Here is a 19,411-nt window from a genome sequence, read left to right as displayed (position 1 = left end):
TGATGCTACATCCCAGGTCCTAATTCCGAGTGTAGGCCCTCGCCTTATACGCGAGCCAGCAGTTCGTGTCGCTAACGACCTAGATACACCTCGCCACACTGTCGTGGACACCATAACGCGGTCAGGCGCCGTAGCCTCTCGATGTCGATTTTGCTGCTTCCGGCTCAGGACGCCACAAATAGTAGCAATTGCGGAAGACGTCAAGAGTGCCGCCGTCAAGGTCTGATGCCTTCCGCCCGCTACTAACGCAGGTTTTGTTCTCAGGCTAGCTGCGTCGGTATCCTGCCACATAGGTAGAACTGTGTCCTATGAACTCAAACCCCCCGACTTTCCTCCACGCCAGGATAATGCAGCAGGCTGTGCTCTGTTCTTGTTAAAGCACACAAATATCTCCCAAAATCACTCGGCGCTGCAGAAGTATTCTATCGGACATCCCGGTATGTCCCTATGTTTGTATGTTGCAGCAACTGGAAGCACTAAAATGCTTTTTGAAGGGATGTTTGATCATTAATCACTGTACCCCTCGCTGTATACCATATCCCGAAAGCTTCTTATACAAACCACACCTATACAAACCACCCAGATATTATGCTGCTCTACTTGTATCTAGATACATTTTTGTTTCGCTTCGGATCTTCTTCCGCCGAGTGCATTCCTATCACTTCTAGCGACCATTTGCTCACTGCCCAGACCACAGTGCCCAAACTAGCCACTTTAATGTGCCTCGATTTCTCAGCTCCCAGGTCCTCGCTGGATATATAAACGGTACGCCTGGATGACCGCTCACTCAACTCGAGCAGCGCGTTTCATACACTTCGCCCTCCTTGTCACCATCTTCATACCGGGTCCACTTCTTCCCCAAGAGTATCGCTCTCCTCTACCGACATGTCAAACTTGCACATCACTTCGTCGCCGACATGGATGACTATCATCCTGAAGGACGATGACTTGAGAACCACTATCCGACCGTGGATGGTGGCTTTTCTATTTTGTGCTCTGACGCTCCTTCTGTCTACGGGCGGGAGGTTCTGGAACACGCGTCGAGGCAATATTGCCCCCGGACCGCTGGGTCTGCCACTGCTAGGCAAGTCAATCTCATCCTTCGCCCTGTAGCATAGGTAGCTGAACATTGAGTCTCTACAGGATGCTTCATGTCCCTCGCAAAATACCCTGAATTGAGTCTCGACCGATGGGCGAAGACGTTTGGCCCGATATACACATTCACTATCGGGAATCAGCTCTTCCTCGTCCTCTCCGATCCATACATGGTCAAAGACATCCTCGTCACGAACGGCGCCATCTTCTCCTCGCGGAAGGATATGTTCGTAAAGGTGCAAACTATCCTCCGGTATCGCGGCATCACGAGTACCCCATACAACGAGCAGTGGTAAGTCTTTGTGTCTCAGTTTGTTTGAATATCACTGATTTATAATTTTTGTAGGCGGAAGCACCGCAGGCTTGCGAACAATCTGCTCGTTCCCCACTCTGTCGCTACCTACAGCCGATGGCTAGAAATGGAGTCCAACGACATGGTCCAAGGGCTGATGCGCGACGGCAAGGCGGGGGCGATCTCGATTGACCCCCGGCCCTATGCAAGCCGTGTATCGCTGAACGCCATCCTCCGGCTTGTGTACGGTACCCGGACCACCTCACTTGACGATCCTACTGTTGCGGAGTCCCTTCGTATATCCCGCGAGCTGATGTGAATCGTATCCCTCCACGGCGAGTTAACTCCTCCTGACTGACCGCTGGCACTCTGGCGCAGGAATACGACTGGATCTGTGTCCAATCTCGTCGACTTCTTCCCCATCCTGCAGAAGCTGCCGAACCGGATGACCACGCGCGGGCGCAACCTCCACCGGGACATCCTTGCCTTCAACCGGCCCTACATCGCGGACATCGAGGCGCGTCTGAAACGCGGCGAGGACGTCGCGGACTGTCTTGCGAAGACGCTGCTCCTCACGCGTGAAGAGGAGCAGCTGGATGACCTTGATATCGAGATACTCTGCGGAGCAATGTTGATCGGCGGCGTCGAGACAGTATGTCGTTCGCCAAAGTACCCGTATGGAGTAACGTTGACTCTTGGCGTGTACGGTGTCAGACCGCGTCTGTCCTGCAGTGGTTCATGGCGCACATTGCTGGGTACCCGGACGTACAAGCGAAGGCGCACGCAGAGCTCGATAATGTGTGCGGGCGCGACCGTCTGCCCTCAGTGGATGATGAGCAGGACCTGCCCTACATCCGTGCCATTGCGAAGGTCAGCACCAGCTCCGCATCCTGTGCGTGATTGCTGAATCGCTTCATACAGGAAGTCGTGCGTGTCCACAACCCATTCTGGATTGGCACTCCGCACTACAGCACAGATGACTTCTCCTACCACGGGTACGACATCCCTAAAGGAACCGTCATCATCGTGAACAGCGTGCGTTTTCCCGCGTTCTATTTTGTTTCTGACGCACGCTCATGTTATTGTAGTGGGCGATGCACTTTGACCCTGTACGCCATCCGGACCCTTACACCTTTAAGGTAAAGCACTCCAAACTGCGCAAGAAAAAGCGACTCACATACTCGTTTCAGCCCGAACGGTACCTCGGTGACAACCTCACATTCGCCGAGTCGGCGCGTCTAGCCGACCCACTGCACCGCGATCAGTGGGCGTTCGGCGCGGGGTGAGTTCAAACGACTATGAACCCGGTCGCAGTTTACTGATGCCGCTGCACAATAGGCGTCGCATGTGTCCGGGAATGGCCCTCGCAGAGCGGCAGATCCTGCTCGGTATTGCCTATATTCTCTGGGCATTCGATGTCGAAACCATTCCCGACGATCCAGTCGATTTGCGGGAATACGACGGCGTAGCGGGGCGCTCTCCCGCACCGTTCCGTGTGCGTATGACGCCGCGGAATGAAGATGTCGCGCGCATCCTCGACATATAGTTATCCTTAGCGTTGCACGTACTTCTCGACCTTGATATTGTATGTATACACGCCGAGCACACCAGGGGCATGCTCAACACGTGTTGTATGATAGCAATATGTAATTACTGGCCAAAGCGGCCCTGAAATGATTCCACTACTCTCGGTTACGATTCGTACAGGCTTCGAGCAAGACAAAAACAGATGCCAGGAGCGTGGATTGAACACGCGACCTCCAGAACTTCAGTCTGTTGCTCTCCCAGCTGAGCTATCCCGGCGATAAAGACTCTCCCTTTGGTGCATCTACAAGTTCGTGCAGGGAACTTGCCGCGAGCGGCATGCCTTAGAACGCTGAGCCACTTTCTTCAAGTTGCATCTTGGCTCCTCCCTCCTCAGACGATGCGACCATCAATACGATATGCGCTCGTATCAGATTCTCTACGTCCAAATACCTCAGGAGAGTCTTGTGTGCTCATAGAAGACACGACGTTTCTACCCATAATTTGGACAGCTGGCCAGTGTTCTGCAGTCTCAGGCCACATGAACACAGCACCATGATCTCCATCTTCGACGCAGATTTCTTCATTCTACCGCCGTGTCTGCGTCCTGCTTCAAGAACAACGATCATGCCCTCTGCGAAATGGGATGTGCTGGCGCCATGTCACCCTACCTCTGTGGGATTTGGCCGCCTAACGATCTTCAGCCCCTTCGCAACAATTTGGAGGCTCTCCATCCGCAGTATCGCCACGACTTCTAAAGCCCGCCTTCCGACAGGCACTGGCAGTCGTGTCAAGTCCGCTGTCGCCGTGTAACGACTAGATCTGTGCCAGCCTGCGCTCAGAGTATAATCTGACAGATGAACGCGCCCCGAACACCTCTTTAGGCGACGCGGATCCCGCCCCTCCTCTTCTCTCTATCGCAACAAGTTCGATTCCCATGTAATCTTAGGAGAAGGCAGCGCCTTGGGGTGCCTAAAATTGGCCGCGATCGACACAAGCTCTCGAAGGCTCCCGCTCCTACTGGCTGCTTGAGCTTGAAGGCGATCGCAGCAGTACGTGGTGAGCGCTCCCAAACGTAACTGAAGGTTCCGAGATGCCTGACTCACGGTCTCCATCTCCACCAAGACGTCGCGCGCCCCACGTGTATGACAGACGGACGGCGAAGCTCCGTCATGGCTAGCTCAGTTTGCACAGGATCTCTCACCCTCGGGCGCACTCTGTGCCCCCACTCAGCGAAGAGCAGGCTAGGTTTGTTCGTAGGATCCTGCTAGATCCGCACCGTGGCACGGAGATGACCGTCGCAGCAACGCGAGACATACAAAACGACCCTGCCCCCTGGCGGCCGCCCTCAACAGTCTGACATCTCGGCATACCTGGCGTGTGCAGTGTTTGAGCCCCCCTTCCTCGGCTAGCAATTACCCCCTGAAGTTTCAAGTCGCTATGGACGCGGAGATGATGTCTGAGCTGGTGTCTGTGCAGCTCACAACGACGCTCGGGTCCGTCTTCCTTGGATTTGCGTGTACATGCGTGTACGTCGGAGCTTGTCTCGACCATGTCGTATGGCGTCGCTGACCCCATACCCGTGTCAAGGTTGTACGGTATAACCAGCTTGCAAACATGGATGTATTTCGACTACGATTTCAAGGATGAGCCGATGCTCAGTAGAACGGTTCGTCTTGAACACGGATCGTATCTGAGCCGTAACTGACGATCCTTTCTGCCGGTCACGTAGGTTCTATTCCTATGGTATTGTCGCAGTCGCAGTTTACAGCATATACCCTCACTTACTATCATCCAGGATTCTAGACACCCTCCAAGTGTTGTTTCTCGCTATCACCGTTTACCGCAACGTTGTGGTGGACTTCGGGAATCTTCCCGCCCTTCTCACGCCAACCTGGTAAGGAGTCGTCGCCTTACCATTCGGTGAATATCCCTCACGTATAAATATTTCAGGAGTCTCGCGGTAGGTTCTCTAGTCTACACGATCTCATCGAAACTTATGCGCGGCGCGTAGGCCATGGTCATCGTAGTGGCAAGTTACGTCTACCTCCATGTAGCGCGCGTCTGACATTCCTCTGAAGCTTGTCAGCAACCTCATTGTCCGAGCGTAGGCCCCAGCACCCTAGTACATCATTGGTAACACCAAGGCTCATACTTCTCACAGAATATTCGGGATGAGAATCTGGAAGCGTACGTGGATTCCGAAAATGCGGAAAGCCCGTTGATAAACTGAAACCACTCCCTAGTTAGCGGAGGGCACTGGTTCATACCAGTATGCATCGTGGTGGGTACCCTAACGGAACTACATGAGAGTCTTTGATTGACAATTCAACTAGAATGTGCTATCTCTTTTTGTTCTCGGTGCGTCCGTCGATGTGGCAATTAGTGCTCGATAATCATCTACACTGACGGCTTGCTTTGTAATAGGGGACGGAATATGTGAGTAGCAGGTGAACCAAATATAAGAAGACACGCTTGCTTACGGTTCTGTAATAGTCTTCGCAGTGAAAGGGTAAGGACTGAACTCTTCTACTATCACAAGGCTCACGCCTTTTCATAGCCTCTCTGTCCCTACGCTATTCGAAGTTCACGTCTACTCGGCGAGTCTCTCGATCTACGCGATGCGATTCAATCTCCAATGCTAAAACTTGTGTACAGTGGAGCTTCTACACAGGATTTAGCGCGGAAGTCGTTGCCGACACCATCATCACCGTCTCACAGTGTATGCTACTCGTACGCATGAAGACCGGATTCGAGAGGTAGCTTGAGACCTTTAAATCTAACCGAGAGCCCCTCTGATGCCTTCAACGTCAGGACGGACTCGTTGATATCGGTGATGATGAGATACAGTATCAACACCGGTCTTCTCACAAGGTATGCCGTCTGCACTCATCCCGGATTGATTGAGGTTTACCGCATTGGTCGCAGTATTTGCGCCATCCTAGTGCTCATCACGGTAGGAAGAATACTGCATCTTCGCTCTATTCTCTTGTTAATTTGGGCGTTAAAGTACTCGACACAACCGAACAACTTTGTATACATGGCATTCTACTTCGTATACAGCAAGTGTAAGTCACCTCATTCTTGTCCCCTCCAAGCCGTTCTTCTACGCATACTCCACAGTATACGTGAACTCCCTTCTTGCCACCCTCAACGCCCGGCGCTCGCGGCTCATGCGACAGAATCTCGGTGTCCAGCGCGTTGCGGCAACGTCCGTCACCGACATGACATTCAAAGCGGACGCCTTCGATCTGAGCCGGCCTGCTGAGGTACGCACCGCAACCGATCGTTGCGACGACCGGCCACTAACACGGTGCACAGCTTACTACGATCATCGACATCGGCTCGCGGCTGGCAAACTCCAGCGAGAGCCATGAGTTTTGACCGACTCGGATGGGATATAGGTCTTCTTTGAGTGGCATTCACATTTCTTGGTGCGAGCTTATACCCTGTATCTTATTTCTATGGAAAAGCAGGACTATAGAAGTATATAACCTCTCCGTTGAGAGGACTCAGCAAACGTTGATCAGGTCCTCGTCGGAGGTCCGCGGACAGCCTAAGCACCGGGCTCGATCCACACGACTTGCCCAATCTGTGCGGTGCGGATCAAAAGTGCAGCACCGCCACCCCGCCCGGTCAGCCAGCAAAGTCAGCCTCTCGGACGCTACTCATCGTCGCGGAGCACCGGATGTGCCGCATCGGGCGCGCGGAATGGATGGCTGGTCCCGTTTGCAACGGCACCGTGGCGGATGACCATATGCAGGATCGGCGGCCAGGAATGGGTGCTCACGACTCGGACAACGTCCACCCCGTGCTGAGGGCTATCTCTGTCCCGCCACGCACTTGCTTCGGTCCCGGCTTTTGCGCGACTCTGGCTGCTCACGAACGCCTCTTTTCAGCCTTACCTAGGGCGCGTCGGGTGGAAGGCTGAGGGAGTTTGGTTAGGGGATATCCAGGCTGTGGTCAGCTCAAGATAATGCGGTGAGTATCTGCGACTCGACATGCATTCTCATTTGATCGCTGACTTCCGCGCGTATGGAAGACATGGCACTAGACCTTAACGCGAGCATCGGTAGTCTCTTCATCGGCTACACGATTTCACTCTGGTGCGTGCCCTGCCCACCGCCCCAGCCAGGCTTATAGGCACTCACCAGACGTTACAGGCTGTACGGCGTTACTCTGTCCCAGATTGGGCTGTTCTTCCACAACAGCAGTCGAGAGAGCTCGAGGCATCAGAGAGTTATTGTAAGTCGCACACACCGCTATCCTCCTGCTGAGCTCATTCCTTGTTAGGTTTGGTTGTTATTGTGCGTAGTCACGGTTGACTTATCGCCTATTAACCTCACCGGGTACGCAGCGTGCTCGAGAACGCACAGACTATAGCCCTTAGCGAAGGGCTGTGGCTGTATGTCGTCAACTATCACGCAAATCCCACACGGCTCGCGAGACCGCCTCGGTAAGCAGCTCAGCAGGAACGGGCTTGCCGTTCGCCGTCTGACAGATTGGTGTCTTAGCGCATTTGGGGTAAGTGACTCAGTTTGAATGTCGCGCGCGCCGTATCGACCTCTAACCGGCTTCTAGGTTTTAGTATATACCACCGTGAGTCAGCCTCTTATTATGTCTGTCCGTCGGTACTGAGTTCAAGTCCAGTCTTTGAACAACCTGCTCGTGCGAAGGTCAGTGCATGTGTCCACGGCAAATTTTTGTGATCTGACGCCTTTGCCCAGCGTGTATGCGTATCGCATGCATCAACGTGAGTCAAATGCTCTCCGGAATCGCTTAGAAGGAGTTCTAATCAGTGCTTACTATCTCTTACACCACTTGTAGTCGGTGGATGTATCGTGCTACCCACAATCGTGGTTAGTGCACTTGATTTGCTCCGGTGTAGCACGCGCTGAAACCTCCCTCTCCCTTAGGTCATCTTGTCGATTCTGGTTTCGAGTGCGATAATGTTCACTTGATTCCATGTCATACGCTAATATTGCATATCTTGTTTCAGCCCTAGCGTGTAGTACGTCCCCTTTATCTCTATTTCTCATATTGAAGCCTTGAACATCATTACTGAAATATCGCGCAGTATACGGGACCCAAGGGTACGCTCGCAATCATGTGCTCTGGTTCCATACTAATAACACCAACCACTCGCAGTGTCACTATGGTAACGTGGGGATCGAGGAAAGCACTAGCGGTACGCATATACTCACCTTCCATGATGGTCCCCATGACCAATACTTGTCGCAGTGGACATTCTATGCCGGATATTCTTGCGAGCTAGCCGCAGACCTCATCATTACAGCCACCATGGTCATCATGTTCGCGCAGAAGAACGTCGGCATGCGAAGGTACGTACACCAACTGCTGCGCCACTCCTCCCTCTTCCTCATCATTTTCCTATACGCATGCAGCTCTGACCGCTTTACGCAAACGCTCCTGGTGTATTTCCTCAATTCGGGGTTGCTCGTTATGTGAGTGTTCTCCCCGATACCCTCTGACTTGCATTACTGATAATGAGCGTGTGCGCTCAGGATGTGTGTGATCGGTAGCACCGTCGCGGTAAGTGCCCATCGCGGGGACCATCCTCACGCAAAGCTCATATCCATCGCAGTACATCAAGCTGCCGAACTCCTTCGCCTTCCTGGGATTCTACCTCGTCCTTGGAAAGCGTTCGTTCCCCTTGTTAGCGTTCCGTGCGTCCAGCACTCACGTTCCTCCAAATAGTGTACGCGAACTCCCTGCTCGGCTCCTTCAACGCGCGCGACGTTATCTTTCCGCATGCGAACTGGGAGAAGGAGACGCCAAACAGTGCACCACTCCTAACCTCCGTCGTCGTACTTGACGAACCCGACGATATGGTCACGACCGTCGTCGGCGTCGCGGAGGCCGAGGACGTGAGCAAGCGCATGAACGGCTCGATCGGCTCCGAAGATACGCATGTGGAGGAAGGGCGGGGCAAGCGACACTCCAAAGAGGATGGAAAGGTGCAGATCGTCCAACGAGGTATGTGCTCTAAGGCACTGCGTCCGAGTGTTCTGGTTCCTGATGCCTCTTCCTTCAGTGGTTTCGCGCCGGACAGGTGAAGGCCAAATTTCGTAGAGGTCTCGTTTCATTATCTTTATTATCACGAACATTTTTGTATCATATCCATCTAGAGCTTCGCACCAGGTCATAATTCCTAGAGTATCCATGTGTATTGAGCAGCTGGCGGAGTATACGCGGGGTATTCTGTCAAGTTTATTGAACCTTAATTACCGAGATGGGTTACGCGTGACGCCGTCGAGAAGGCCTTGGCCGCTCTTTGCTCTTGACCTCGATGACCACAACGACCTGCATGCCCGCGCGACGATCCACTGGCCATACAGCATCCAAACGTCCTGTACACGTACACATAGGCCACGGGAGCGACGATCCAGCCGCGCAGGCGCCGACTTGCATGGGGTACGCGCTTCTTCTAGACGCGGGGAACCCGACGATATCGCCTATCCTCGATGTGCGCCTTCTCATGGACCTCGAGGAGGACCTGCGCATGTGTTTCGAAAGGTTCCGCAGGGCAAGTCGACCTTCGAATGTTCACGACTCGTCAAGCCGCTTACTCTCCACAGTGACAAACCGTTCCATCGGACGAGCACCCCGCATTCCGGGGTCCGATCCGTGCGATGAAGAGTTTAGGCGGGCCCACGGTGGGCCAGCGTGGGCCATCGGCGGTCTGTGACGGACGCCGCGTCGAACGGCGGCCAACCACGACGGCGCTGCTGACGACGGTCGGGGAAGCCGCCTGATGGGGCGCGGGGGGCGGGTTCTAGGGCGATCCCAGACTTCGTCGCGGCGGGCGACGAGGCCGAGCAGCGCAGGCCGGTTTCGAACGGCTTCGCGCGGCTGACGGTATTTCCCGCATCGGCGTGCGTTTCGTAATGCCTGATTGGACGACTCCACTCACCGTCGCCCGAAATTTGCTGGGTGAACAGGCGCTGCCGATGATGTCACCCCCCTCGGCGGGCTGCCTATAAGAGGTTTCCGCCTCTCATCCGCCCCTTCCCTCTTTATCTCTTTGCCCCATCGTCTCGATCGAGGGTAAGGGCTTCTTCAACGACACGCACGACCTCCACGACTTCCCATCATCGTTCCCCAATACCCCCGCAAATCCCTTCCCCACCCGCGCAGCACACATGGCTCTCTTTTACGTGTGAGTAATACCCTATCTCCTCGCGCGACTGTGCTGACTAGCGGGTTCAGAGATGGCCTACCCATTGGGTGGATAGCCATCATGCTGGCTGTCCTAGCCTCCATGGGAGGGTTCATCTTCGGTGTACGTGATCCGCCCTTTTTTCCGTTGCTCGTGCTGACCCTCGTGTAGTATGACACTGGTCAAATTTCAGATATCCTCCTCATGGATGACTTCAAGCTACGGTTTGCGCAGTGTGGCACTGCGGGCGACGTCAATTCATGCAACTTCTCCACCGTCCGCGAGGGTCTCATTGTCGCCCTCCTCTCCATCGGCACGCTCGCCGGTGCCTTGTTCGGTGCACCGTGAGTTTCACCTTTCAACTTATCCCGCGCTCTTTCCTCATCGCTTGTGTGCAGAACGGCCGACTACCTCGGTCGTCGGTATGCCATGACCGCGGAGTGCGGCGTCTTCATGGTCGGTGTAATCATTCAAATCACCTCCTTCCACTCGTGGCAGCAATTCGCCATCGGCCGTCTCGTCAGCGGCCTGGGTGTCGGCTCTCTCAGCGCCGCGGTACCCATGTACCAAGCAGAAACGGCACCACCCCAGATCCGTGGTACGCTTACTGCGACTTACCAGTACGTGGTTTGTGTGATGCCATGTCGTCATGTGGCGCTAACGTAGACGTGCTGTGCAGGCTCTTCATTACGTTTGGTATCCTCGTTGCCTGTACGTCGTTCCCGTCGTGCGTTATAATTCTCCGCCTGACCATTACATTCCACAGACTGTATCTCCATCGGAGCGCGCAACATCGAGGGCTCCGGATCGTGGCGCACAGTCGTCGGCATAGGTCTCTTGTGGCCGATCATCCTCGGCGTTGGTATCCTCTTTATGCCCGAAAGTCCCAGGTAAGCTCCATCCCCACATGTCGCGCACAATCTCTGACGTTGGCACGCAGATGGCTCACCGCACATGGTCGCTTCCCTGAGGCCCGTGCCGCCATCGCACGCACGCGCGGCATTCCCGAAGCTGAGGCGGAGAACCACTCCTTCGTCCAGCGTGAGGTACGTTCGGCACGTGGACTGCGCACGCATCAGAGCTGACTGGTGATTTTGCAGCTCGACGAGATGAAATCCGCAATCGACTTCGAGAGCAAGATCAAGGCCGGTTGGTTGGACTGCTTCAAGCCCCAGCGGATGTCGCTTTACCGCACGCTGCTCGGCATGACGCTGCAGATGTTCCAGCAGCTGACAGGCGCCAACTACTTCTTCTACGTCAGTCTTCCTACGCGCTTGTTCCCGGATCTTCAGCTAACTGTGTTACAGTATGGTGCCACCATCTTTACGTCGGTCGGCATTGAGGATTCGTTTGTCACCCAAATCATCCTCGGCGCGGTCAACTTCGTCTGCACGTTCGGCGGCATGTACGTCATGGAGAAGGTACGTTTCATCACTCGTGATTCCGTAAACGCCCTCTAAGTCCGCTGCAGTTCGGTCGCCGTTGGCCTCTGATCATCGGCGGTATCTGGCAATCCCTGTGGCTCTTCGTCTTCGCCGCGGCCGGAACTGCTGGAGACCCGCAGACGGACAAAGGCATCGGCAAGCGTATGTCGTTTATTTCCGGATGCAATACTGTCTGCTGACCCCGTCGCAGTGATGATTGTCAGCGCCTGCATGTTCATCTTCGGCTACGCCATGACGTGGGCACCGTGAGTACAATGCGCCTTCGCTCCTCTTTCTGTCAACTCAACGTCTCGTCCACAGGGGTATCTGGATTCTCATCGGCGAAACCTTCCCCACGCGCACGCGCGCCCGTCAAGCTGCGCTCTCCACCGCGAGCAACTGGCTGTGGAACTTCCTCCTCGCGTTCTTCACCCCCTTCATCGTGTCCGCGATCGAGTACCGCTACGGGTTCATCTTCGCGGCGTGCAACCTCACCGGCGCGGTCATCGTCTACTTCTTCCTGTACGAGTCCTCGGACTTGTCGCTGGAGAGCGTCGACATGATGTACTGCGACCCGACGTGCAAGCCGTGGACGTCGCGCACCTGGGCGCCCGCAGGCTTTAAGTCGCGCCAGGACCTCATCGAGCAGGGCCGCGCCGCGGAGATGCACAAGCCGCTCGAGGCTGGCGCCGGCGAGGAGACGCGGTACGAGAAGGCGGGCGAGTCGGCGTAGGCCCCACTGTCTGCCGCTTCTCCCTTCCCCTTCACTTCCCTCAATCATCGCTTTGAAAAGGACGTGCCCCGTTCCCTCTCATCCACGAAGTTTTGCATTTGGCAGTTATACCGCGTTGGAGTGTAGGATAGTCATTTACTGTAATACTTAATGCATCATCATTTCCTGGTCTTTTTGCCATCTTGTGATGTCGGTACTTAATGAACCTCTGATGACGAGGAATTACACATGGACCCATAAATGTAGATGACAGTTTGACAGGTAGCTTGCGGTATCTGTATCATGCGCCATGCTTCGCGGCGTACACGACACAGCGATTAGCGATTAGAACCTTCATGAATCAAACTCATACAGTAGAGTACAGCACTGCGCAACTATACTAGTGAAAATACTAAAACAGAGAACGAGCCATAACCATGTCTGAGACGTACAGCTCCGTCACCGCACGTCCGCCAGAGGCGCGCCCGACGCCGCCCGCTCGATGCCCCGGAACACGATCTGCACCCGCTTCTGCACGCCCTCCTCCTGCGACGCACCCACCGCATCCTCGTCCACGTCGTCCTCCCCAGGCCGCGCCGCCATGAACTCCGCGACGAACTGCGCGACCGCGCGCTCGCCGACCTCCGCCAGCGCGCGGGGGCCCCAGCGCCATTCGTACGCCGCGAGCGTGCCGTCGTCGTTCGCGGCGCCCGCCCCGCTGCGCCCGCGCTTCGTGCCCTTGCGCGCGCCGTTGCCGACGCGCGCTTTCTCGAGGAAGCCCTGCCGTGTGAGCTGCGCGAGGTGCGCGTCGATCGTCTGGTTCTGGGTCGTCGTCTGGCTGCTGAGCGGGATGGGCGCGTTCGCGGGGAGCTGTAGCCGCTTGAGGATCGCGCGGAGGTCATCTGCATGTGCATAAATCAGCTCACGGACCACGAGGGGTGGGGTGGGGGACGTACTGTCGCTTATGACGCGCCCTTCTACGAGGATGAGGGCAAGAATCACATAGAGAATGCCGACGGACGCGAGTTGGTCGGCGTGCTGCCAAGCAAAGATGCTCCCGATGGAGCGCGTGCCGACTTTGTTGTCGTCCTCAGCGAACTCCTCGTTCGCGTCGGGGTGCTCGGACTGCTCGAGCTCCCGGATCTCGGCGTCTGGGGCGGACGCCTTCTCGATGAGGGCCGCGTCTAGCAGAGAGCGGAGGATGTAGTTCTTCGTGCCGGTGGCTGTCGCTTTCTTCTTGGCACCGGTCGCTTTGAGCATCTCCGCGTCCTTCTCGCTGATGTCCTTGTCTGCGGATGTAGAGTGCAGCTCGACAAGCTCCATGCCGAAAGTGTCTCGTAGAATCCCATTCGCCGCGGCGAAGACCGTGTTGAACGAGCGGGAATTGGAGCCCAACACTGAGAGCTGGTGAATGCGTGCGGTCTCGCGAGAGGCAGGATCGCGCACCTTTCTTGGAGATCTCGTCCCTCTTCAGTGCTGTGCGTCGCTGCTCGTGGAACAACGCTAGCCGTACGAGGTCTCGCGCTTTCCTGTCTAGCTCCTGCAAACCCCAAGTCTATAGGAGCATTTCGCCCGCTAAAACGCGTTTACATACCGCTTGCACCTTTTCAGCTGCTATCTCCTCCTGCTCCCCGCCTTCACGTCCGCTCGCCATCTCCTCGTCCTCGTCTTCTTCGTTTGCACGCGACCGCCGCGAACGGCCACCCTGTGTGCCTCGCGGGGCCTGGGATTGTGACGCCTGGGGCTGGCGTTGCGAACGAGTTGCTTGTCTCGCCATGTGTTTCTATGAAATACGACAGTATGTCGCTGCCAGTTGACCGAGCTCGAAGGTGTAAACGAAGGATGTGGTGGAAAGAGACAAAGACGCGCTTGACGCGACTCGGACGCGTCGCGCGTAATTTAATAGGCGCCCTCTCGCGTCTCATTTATCGCTAGCGCTGGCGTTCCATAACACAACCTCCGTCGCGTCGCATAACGCAAAATTCTCCGGCTTCTAACGCCTTTAATAAACAGCAAAGACGCGGCAAAAGCAAGGCGCTACCAGGGATCGAACCTGGGTCTTGGGAACGCTGATATCAGAATCCCAAGTGATAACCACTACACTATAGCGCCGGGGGCTGCCCATTGGCTGGATTGAACAACCGACCTCACCATTACGAGTGGCGCGCTCTACCACTGAGCTAAACGGGCGATGGACTGTCGCTCGTTCCACCATATCTGGTCTCAGACCACCGTTATGGCTGGAGAGCTTGAGCCTTGAGCTTGAGCGATCCTAAGCACATCTTGTCCTCACCTCTCCACGATGGCGTCCGGCCAACAACAGATCAACGTCACGGACCTCGATGTTCCCCAACTAGCAGATGTCCGGAGGCAACTGGAAGAGGTGCGCGACTTTCCGGCCACCACCCCGAGAAACGCTCACCATATTTTCCCGACTGCAGGAGCTCACGCACCTGTCGAACTCGTACGCGCAGCTGCGGCAAGCGCAGGCGAAGTTCCGTGCCTGCATCGACAACGTCGGGCAGGTGAAGGCGGAGAACAAAGGTGCGTGCGCGACGCGATCGAACGCGGTGCGAGTGAGCTAATGCGAGGCCGTGTGAAGACAAGGCGATCCTCGTTCCCCTCACGAACTCTCTGTATGTCCCGGGGAAGCTCAATGACACGGAGCATGTCATTGTGGACATTGGCACGGGATACTACGTGAAAAAGGTGCGCTCCATGGCTCTTGACCGCCGGCGTACGGGAACTGAGTTGGTCACGGACGTGCAGACACGCGCACAGGCATTGAAGCACTACGAGTCGAAAGTCGAGTACATCCGTACGAACCTCGAGGCGTTGCAGGAGACGATTCAGAAGAAGCAGGAGAACATGAACTACCTCATCAACATCCTGCAGATGAAGTTGCAGCAACAAGCAGGCGGGAAGGAGGTCAAGGCTGGGTGAGCGGACATTCTGGTGAGTTGCATCGATGAGGCATAGATTTGCACTAAGACTTACTAACCTTACATCTCACAGCAGCCCATTCGCATACTCGTGTAAGTTCAGGTGTAACAGTAGCCAAGACAATATAGATTCACATATTCAACGGGACATACGAAGACGCATCGGGTAGAAGACAAGAGGAGAGGGTGTCATAGGGGGAGAGTCCGCATATAGGTGGAAACCGCGATCGAATCAAGAACTGCAAACGGAACGCAAGGGACCAGTCCGCATGATCAGAATCGGGCCATACTACGAAGAACAGGAAGGCCGAACTGCATACCGTGTAGCTTGGAACCTCGATCTGCTGGAAGCCGTACTCCGCGTTTGCGTCGCACGGAAGCCAATGGGAAGTGAGTCAAGTTCGTGTCCGGATCAGCCGAACCGCCCACACCGTGGGCAACGAAGTCGACTCGCGAGGGGTGCGGATGTGCGATGCGTAGACGCACCGCGTCCGCTATGAGGCGTGATCCAGGACGGATACCTCTAACGCTGCCAGGCAGTGTGTACTCCGGGGATCCTGCGTCCAACTGCGAAGAATATTAGCCACTGAGACGCGCGATATGAGCGAACATGCTCGCCTGTTGTAATCGGTGGTGTCCATGCATGAACTACGGGTCGAGTTTCTCACCGCGCGCGAGGACGCGAACGACACGGCTGGGCTGCGCGACCATTTCCATCATGGCCATGACGGCCGGTGGACGTTCGACCAGGCCCGTTCCCGTCGCGGGCGGAGGCCTAGCCCCTGGCGTAGTACCGCGCGAATTGCGCCGCCCTCGTCCAGACTGTCCATGGCTCTGCGCGCGCTTTGCCCGCTCGTCCTCTGCAGAGCGTCGGCCCTCTGCCGAACGCCGAGCCTTGAGAGGAGCATCTGTCGGAGCATTGCCGGATTGGGACGAGGGCGGTGCAGAGGTAACCTCGAGCACCTCCACGCCCGCCTTCGAGGCCCAGCGACCAACCAATGCGCCGGAAAGGCGTGATTCGTATTTGTTCGGTTGGGGCGCAGGAAGGGGGACAGGGGACGCAGATACGGGAGCAGAGTTTGCAGATTCAGCAGGTCCATCGGCGGGTGGGGAAACCACGGCGAGAACGACGCGGAGCTTCGAGGGCTTCCCGTCCTTCTGCGCTTCGCCTGCGTGGTCGACCTCCCAGCGAGCGCAACAGATCGTGCGCCGGACCCACTCCGGGGCAGTGTTCAGGGCGGACCCGGGTTGGTCGTCGAACGGGATGTTATCCCAGGGGACAAATGCGTCGTCCTGCTGCACTCGGATGCGCGGGTTCGTTCCAACCTGTGCCTCCAAGATGCGCGACGCGGCGCGGGCACGTTGGGCGAGTACTGTAGTTCCCTTCTTGAGGAGATCGAGAGTGTTCAGAGCTGTGTGGGGTAAATAAGTCTGATAGCCAACATGAGAGATAACGATACTCACCCTCGAGGGGGATTATGATGACCTCCTCCCGACCCTCCCTGCACCATTTCTTGATGTGGTAGAGGCCGTGGACGAGCACGGTAGCGTCGACAACGACCACATCTGCATCCTTCTGAACCTTGCGCTCCTCGCTCCGCCTATCCTCTCGCACCGCCGTCTCGCTCTCGGCCCTCGGCCTGTCTTCTCCATCGTCATTGCGCCTTCTCATGATCTTTGGGCCCGGTCCGGAGACGGTGCGCTTCGTCTCGCCGCGCCATGTCTCGGGGCTCCGACGGCCGCGCCAATTACCGCCAGTGTGAACAGTTTTCTCGAGTTGCTCGACTTGGTGATTCAGGAAAGCAGCACCGAGGGCACGAGACATAGCAAGTTTGTTCGGAGCGACCTTTGCGTCGGCCATGGTGGTCGTGGTTCAAGATTAAGCTGTAGCGGGCGGTGGCCCTGACCTGTGGTGGCTGACCTGAGGTGAACAGCTTTGCCTTTTTTGGGAAACGTCACAGCAGTTACAATGCTGTCACGGCCACATCAAGCAAAACAGGGGCTCAAGCCACAGCACTAGTCGAGCAACGATATTGTAATGAAGTGTAAGTGTACCTAGTATGTACCTCCTCATTATGGTGCACCCAGCAAAAATCAATGGCCAACAGGTACCGTGCCCTCACCCGCAAAAGGCTACTTGCCCATTGGCTGGATTGAACAACCGACCTCACCATTACGAGTGGCGCGCTCTACCACTGAGCTAAACGGGCGACATCGAAGAAAGGAAAGTTTGGTAACATGATTCTGTTGGAAACCTGGCTTCTCTAATAGCAGATCGCTCAGAAGCGTGCGCGTTGGACCGCGGGCGTACGCGTCTGCAGCTTGAGCACTCTCCATCACCTATCCAGATTCAAATGGCGGACGAAAACAACAGTGCGCGCAGCTCTCGAAGCCCATTTTCACTACCTTCGAACAGTGGACCCCGTATAGGACGTGTAGGTGCATGGGGGGCGGGATCTACATCGTCCTCTAGGTACGCCTCTGGAAACAGCCTGCTTCACGATAATCCCTATGACAGCCTGTCTAACTATGATTGCACGAATAGAACTAACAGCAATGGCGGTGGTCGGCGCATTGCAACGCTTGGTGACATTGCAAGCGGCGGCGGGGGCGGCGGGGCACCCCCAATGGGCGGTCATGCCGGGCACGGTCATGCACACGCGGATGATGAAGATGAGGATGATGATGAGCGTCCCGAGGGTGACCAAGGAGAGAATTGGTATGCCGGTGGCGAACGGAGGTACGTTTCATGCGAGTTTGTCGTGATTACACGAGAAACAGATGGCGCTGACGCGTCGCAGTGGTATCTCCGTGCAGAACCCCGATAGACCTGGCGCGGTGCCCGGCGGAAATCTCGTTCGCGATCTGCTGAGGCGGGCTGCAGAGTATGTCCGGACCTAGGCTTCCCAGGCTGATCGGCATTGATATGTTGGTGGTAGAGCAGGTCCTCCCCAACCTCCCCCAGGCAGCACAGCGCCTCCGCGTAGTAGCGCGTTTTTTGGCGGTGGTCATACGCTCGGCAGCGATGAAGTTCAAAGCGAGTTCATTCCTGACCCGGATGCTCCTGCTGCTTCTGGTGAGTGCCGAAGAAGCTCGTATATACGCCCTACTCACGAAACGCAGAATCCGAAGAGGAGACGGCTATCCGCCACCTGACGTTCTGGCGGGACGGGTTCACGGTCGAGGATGGCGAACTCATGCGCTACGACGATCCGGCGAACGAGCAGATCCTGGCTGAAATCAACTCGGGGTGCGTACCGCGGCGGCGCGATACCCTGTCCGAATCCTTACGCCTTATCGCACCAGACGCGCTCCTCCGCAGATCCTGAACGTCTCGCCCGGACAGCCCGTCGAGCTGCGCGTAGTGAAGCGGCTTAATGACGACTATGTCGCCTCGCCGGGCGTACGTCAAGCGAAGGTTTTTTCGGGGCAGGGACACCGCCTGGGCTCCCCCGTTCCGGAGCTATCGTCCCAAGCAAGCACGAGCGCAGGCGGGAGCGCCATGCCTGGTGGATTCCCTCCTGCTGCCGCGGGCGGGAGTTCGTTGCCGACACAGCGCACGGCGGACAGCATCAGCACGCTATTCGAGGTCGACCAATCCAAGCCGACAACAAGCGTACAGATCCGACTGGCTGACGGGACGAGGTACGTGCGATATATGGACATCTGAGTGACCGTATAATAACATTTTCGATGCGTAGAATGGTTGCCCGGATGAACCTTACGCACACCGTTGGCAACATCCGCAATTTTATCAATGCGTAAGTCTTCATAGACCTTGCATTCATGACGAGACTCATGTAGTTGTAGGTCCCGACCTGAGAACAACGCTCGCCCATACGTGATCATGACAACGTTCCCAAACCGCGAACTGCAAGACGAGAGCCAGACTATCCAGGCTGCTGGGCTGGCAAACAGCGTCGTTGTGCAGCGGTGGTTGTGAGCACTGGGCGGTGTGATGCGTGTGAGGAGCTTGTTGCAGTCAATAAGCATGTGCGCTGTACCATGTCTGGACCGATGTATCACTAGATTGTTGAAGTACCTTGGGTCAAATTGCACGATATACGAGGATATATGAGGGTCAAAAATCATTCATCTCACTGTTCCCCGAGCCCAGATTGCCAAGCGCCGTTTGACCCTGACGCGAGCGCTGATGTCGTCTGCGAATCCCCACTTGCCAGGCTTCTATCACTGTGGCGACCGACGACCCTGACACTGCACCAACGCTACACAGGGCACTGA

At 56.0% G+C, this 19,411-nt stretch overlaps 8 protein-coding genes and 4 non-coding genes across 12 annotated transcripts; 6 read left to right on the top strand and 6 right to left on the bottom strand.

Annotated features, from left to right (window-relative positions):
• Positions 1 to 1,151: 1,151 nt before the first annotated feature.
• Positions 1,152 to 2,933, top strand: TRAVEDRAFT_40538 (cytochrome P450; the record flags this gene model as incomplete). The annotated part of the gene is made up of 8 exons (XM_008045900.1): positions 1,152 to 1,387; positions 1,442 to 1,702; positions 1,766 to 2,039; positions 2,102 to 2,257; positions 2,309 to 2,422; positions 2,476 to 2,526; positions 2,578 to 2,669; positions 2,726 to 2,933. 8 exons carry the CDS (start codon positions 1,152 to 1,154, stop codon positions 2,931 to 2,933), a joined length of 1,392 nt encoding a protein of 463 aa, XP_008044091.1.
• Positions 2,934 to 3,117: 184 nt separating this feature from the next.
• TRAVEDRAFT_t231 lies at positions 3,118 to 3,190 on the bottom strand. Its single transcript has one exon. It is a non-coding gene; the product is annotated as a tRNA-Phe (tRNA).
• Positions 3,191 to 4,351: 1,161 nt separating this feature from the next.
• TRAVEDRAFT_53430 (uncharacterized protein) lies at positions 4,352 to 6,295 on the top strand (the record flags this gene model as incomplete). Its single annotated transcript, XM_008046329.1, has 19 exons — positions 4,352 to 4,440; positions 4,502 to 4,580; positions 4,644 to 4,657; positions 4,710 to 4,808; positions 4,865 to 4,874; positions 4,926 to 4,937; positions 4,993 to 5,018; positions 5,076 to 5,101; positions 5,158 to 5,195; positions 5,248 to 5,272; positions 5,339 to 5,350; positions 5,408 to 5,423; positions 5,472 to 5,502; positions 5,570 to 5,670; positions 5,726 to 5,785; positions 5,840 to 5,867; positions 5,922 to 5,979; positions 6,035 to 6,180; positions 6,233 to 6,295. 19 exons carry the CDS (start codon positions 4,352 to 4,354, stop codon positions 6,293 to 6,295), a joined length of 933 nt encoding a protein of 310 aa, XP_008044520.1.
• An 88-nt stretch (positions 6,296 to 6,383) lies between these two features.
• TRAVEDRAFT_75201 (uncharacterized protein) lies at positions 6,384 to 9,004 on the top strand (the record flags this gene model as incomplete). Its single annotated transcript, XM_008046328.1, has 20 exons — positions 6,384 to 6,892; positions 6,954 to 7,017; positions 7,075 to 7,156; positions 7,205 to 7,218; positions 7,269 to 7,367; positions 7,426 to 7,435; positions 7,493 to 7,510; positions 7,562 to 7,587; positions 7,639 to 7,664; positions 7,739 to 7,770; positions 7,828 to 7,852; positions 7,911 to 7,922; positions 7,989 to 8,004; positions 8,060 to 8,099; positions 8,153 to 8,253; positions 8,317 to 8,376; positions 8,437 to 8,464; positions 8,517 to 8,574; positions 8,630 to 8,908; positions 8,967 to 9,004. Exons 2-20 carry the CDS (start codon positions 6,956 to 6,958, stop codon positions 9,002 to 9,004), a joined length of 1,026 nt encoding a protein of 341 aa, XP_008044519.1. The 5' UTR covers positions 6,384 to 6,892; positions 6,954 to 6,955.
• Positions 9,005 to 9,248: 244 nt separating this feature from the next.
• On the top strand, positions 9,249 to 12,472 carry TRAVEDRAFT_175168 (general substrate transporter). Its single transcript, XM_008046327.1, has 13 exons — positions 9,249 to 9,458; positions 9,511 to 10,091; positions 10,142 to 10,214; positions 10,263 to 10,435; positions 10,490 to 10,711; positions 10,771 to 10,802; positions 10,858 to 10,981; positions 11,032 to 11,137; positions 11,192 to 11,347; positions 11,399 to 11,512; positions 11,563 to 11,677; positions 11,727 to 11,781; positions 11,837 to 12,472. Exons 2-13 carry the CDS (start codon positions 10,075 to 10,077, stop codon positions 12,246 to 12,248), a joined length of 1,599 nt encoding a protein of 532 aa, XP_008044518.1. The 5' UTR covers positions 9,249 to 9,458; positions 9,511 to 10,074; the 3' UTR covers positions 12,249 to 12,472.
• A 107-nt stretch (positions 12,473 to 12,579) lies between these two features.
• TRAVEDRAFT_155859 (MAGE-domain-containing protein) lies at positions 12,580 to 13,883 on the bottom strand (the record flags this gene model as incomplete). Its single annotated transcript, XM_008046326.1, has 4 exons — positions 12,580 to 13,129; positions 13,184 to 13,624; positions 13,674 to 13,767; positions 13,822 to 13,883. Coding segments are annotated over 4 exons (1,040 nt in total), but the record flags the coding sequence as incomplete, so codon positions are not given.
• Positions 13,884 to 14,259: 376 nt separating this feature from the next.
• Positions 14,260 to 14,339, bottom strand: TRAVEDRAFT_t230. Its single transcript has one exon. It is a non-coding gene; the product is annotated as a tRNA-Gln (tRNA).
• Positions 14,340 to 14,345: 6 nt separating this feature from the next.
• On the bottom strand, positions 14,346 to 14,417 carry TRAVEDRAFT_t229. Its single transcript has one exon. It is a non-coding gene; the product is annotated as a tRNA-Thr (tRNA).
• A 112-nt stretch (positions 14,418 to 14,529) lies between these two features.
• On the top strand, positions 14,530 to 15,170 carry TRAVEDRAFT_135302 (Prefoldin alpha subunit; the record flags this gene model as incomplete). The annotated part of the gene is made up of 4 exons (XM_008046325.1): positions 14,530 to 14,610; positions 14,669 to 14,771; positions 14,830 to 14,936; positions 14,997 to 15,170. 4 exons carry the CDS (start codon positions 14,530 to 14,532, stop codon positions 15,168 to 15,170), a joined length of 465 nt encoding a protein of 154 aa, XP_008044516.1.
• A 647-nt stretch (positions 15,171 to 15,817) lies between these two features.
• TRAVEDRAFT_53425 (uncharacterized protein) lies at positions 15,818 to 17,030 on the bottom strand (the record flags this gene model as incomplete). The annotated part of the gene is made up of 2 exons (XM_008046324.1): positions 15,818 to 16,581; positions 16,634 to 17,030. 2 exons carry the CDS (start codon positions 17,028 to 17,030, stop codon positions 15,818 to 15,820), a joined length of 1,161 nt encoding a protein of 386 aa, XP_008044515.1.
• A 277-nt stretch (positions 17,031 to 17,307) lies between these two features.
• Positions 17,308 to 17,379, bottom strand: TRAVEDRAFT_t228. The gene has a single exon. It is a non-coding gene; the product is annotated as a tRNA-Thr (tRNA).
• Positions 17,380 to 17,489: 110 nt separating this feature from the next.
• On the top strand, positions 17,490 to 19,248 carry TRAVEDRAFT_31967 (SEP-domain-containing protein). Its single transcript, XM_008045869.1, has 8 exons — positions 17,490 to 17,642; positions 17,715 to 17,909; positions 17,971 to 18,054; positions 18,109 to 18,245; positions 18,293 to 18,419; positions 18,476 to 18,814; positions 18,871 to 18,930; positions 18,980 to 19,248. The coding sequence occupies exons 2-8, from the start codon at positions 17,797 to 17,799 to the stop codon at positions 19,110 to 19,112; spliced, it is 993 nt and encodes a 330-aa protein (XP_008044060.1). The 5' UTR covers positions 17,490 to 17,642; positions 17,715 to 17,796; the 3' UTR covers positions 19,113 to 19,248.
• The last annotated feature ends 163 nt before the right edge of the window (positions 19,249 to 19,411 follow it).

This window comes from Trametes versicolor (genome assembly GCF_000271585.1).
Source record: "Trametes versicolor FP-101664 SS1 unplaced genomic scaffold TRAVEscaffold_13, whole genome shotgun sequence".
NCBI classification, from domain to species: Eukaryota; Fungi; Basidiomycota; class Agaricomycetes; order Polyporales; family Polyporaceae; genus Trametes; species Trametes versicolor.
Note: the sequence above shows the minus strand (reverse complement) of the source record. Positions and strands in the feature narration are given on the sequence as shown.

Bases quoted from the DNA above. Each gene is read 5' to 3' on its own strand.
- TRAVEDRAFT_31967 (XM_008045869.1), top strand. From the start codon at position 17,797: ATGGGCGGTCATGCCGGGCACGGTCATGCACACGCGGATGATGAAGAT. The intron at 18,815-18,870 runs GTACGTGCGATA...TTCGATGCGTAG, and splicing joins CGACTGGCTGACGGGACGAG to AATGGTTGCCCGGATGAACC. The intron at 18,931-18,979 runs GTAAGTCTTCAT...ATGTAGTTGTAG, and splicing joins ATCCGCAATTTTATCAATGC to GTCCCGACCTGAGAACAACG.
- TRAVEDRAFT_175168 (XM_008046327.1), top strand. The intron at 10,436-10,489 runs GTGAGTTTCACC...GCTTGTGTGCAG, and splicing joins GGTGCCTTGTTCGGTGCACC to AACGGCCGACTACCTCGGTC. The intron at 10,712-10,770 runs GTACGTGGTTTG...CGTGCTGTGCAG, and splicing joins ACGCTTACTGCGACTTACCA to GCTCTTCATTACGTTTGGTA.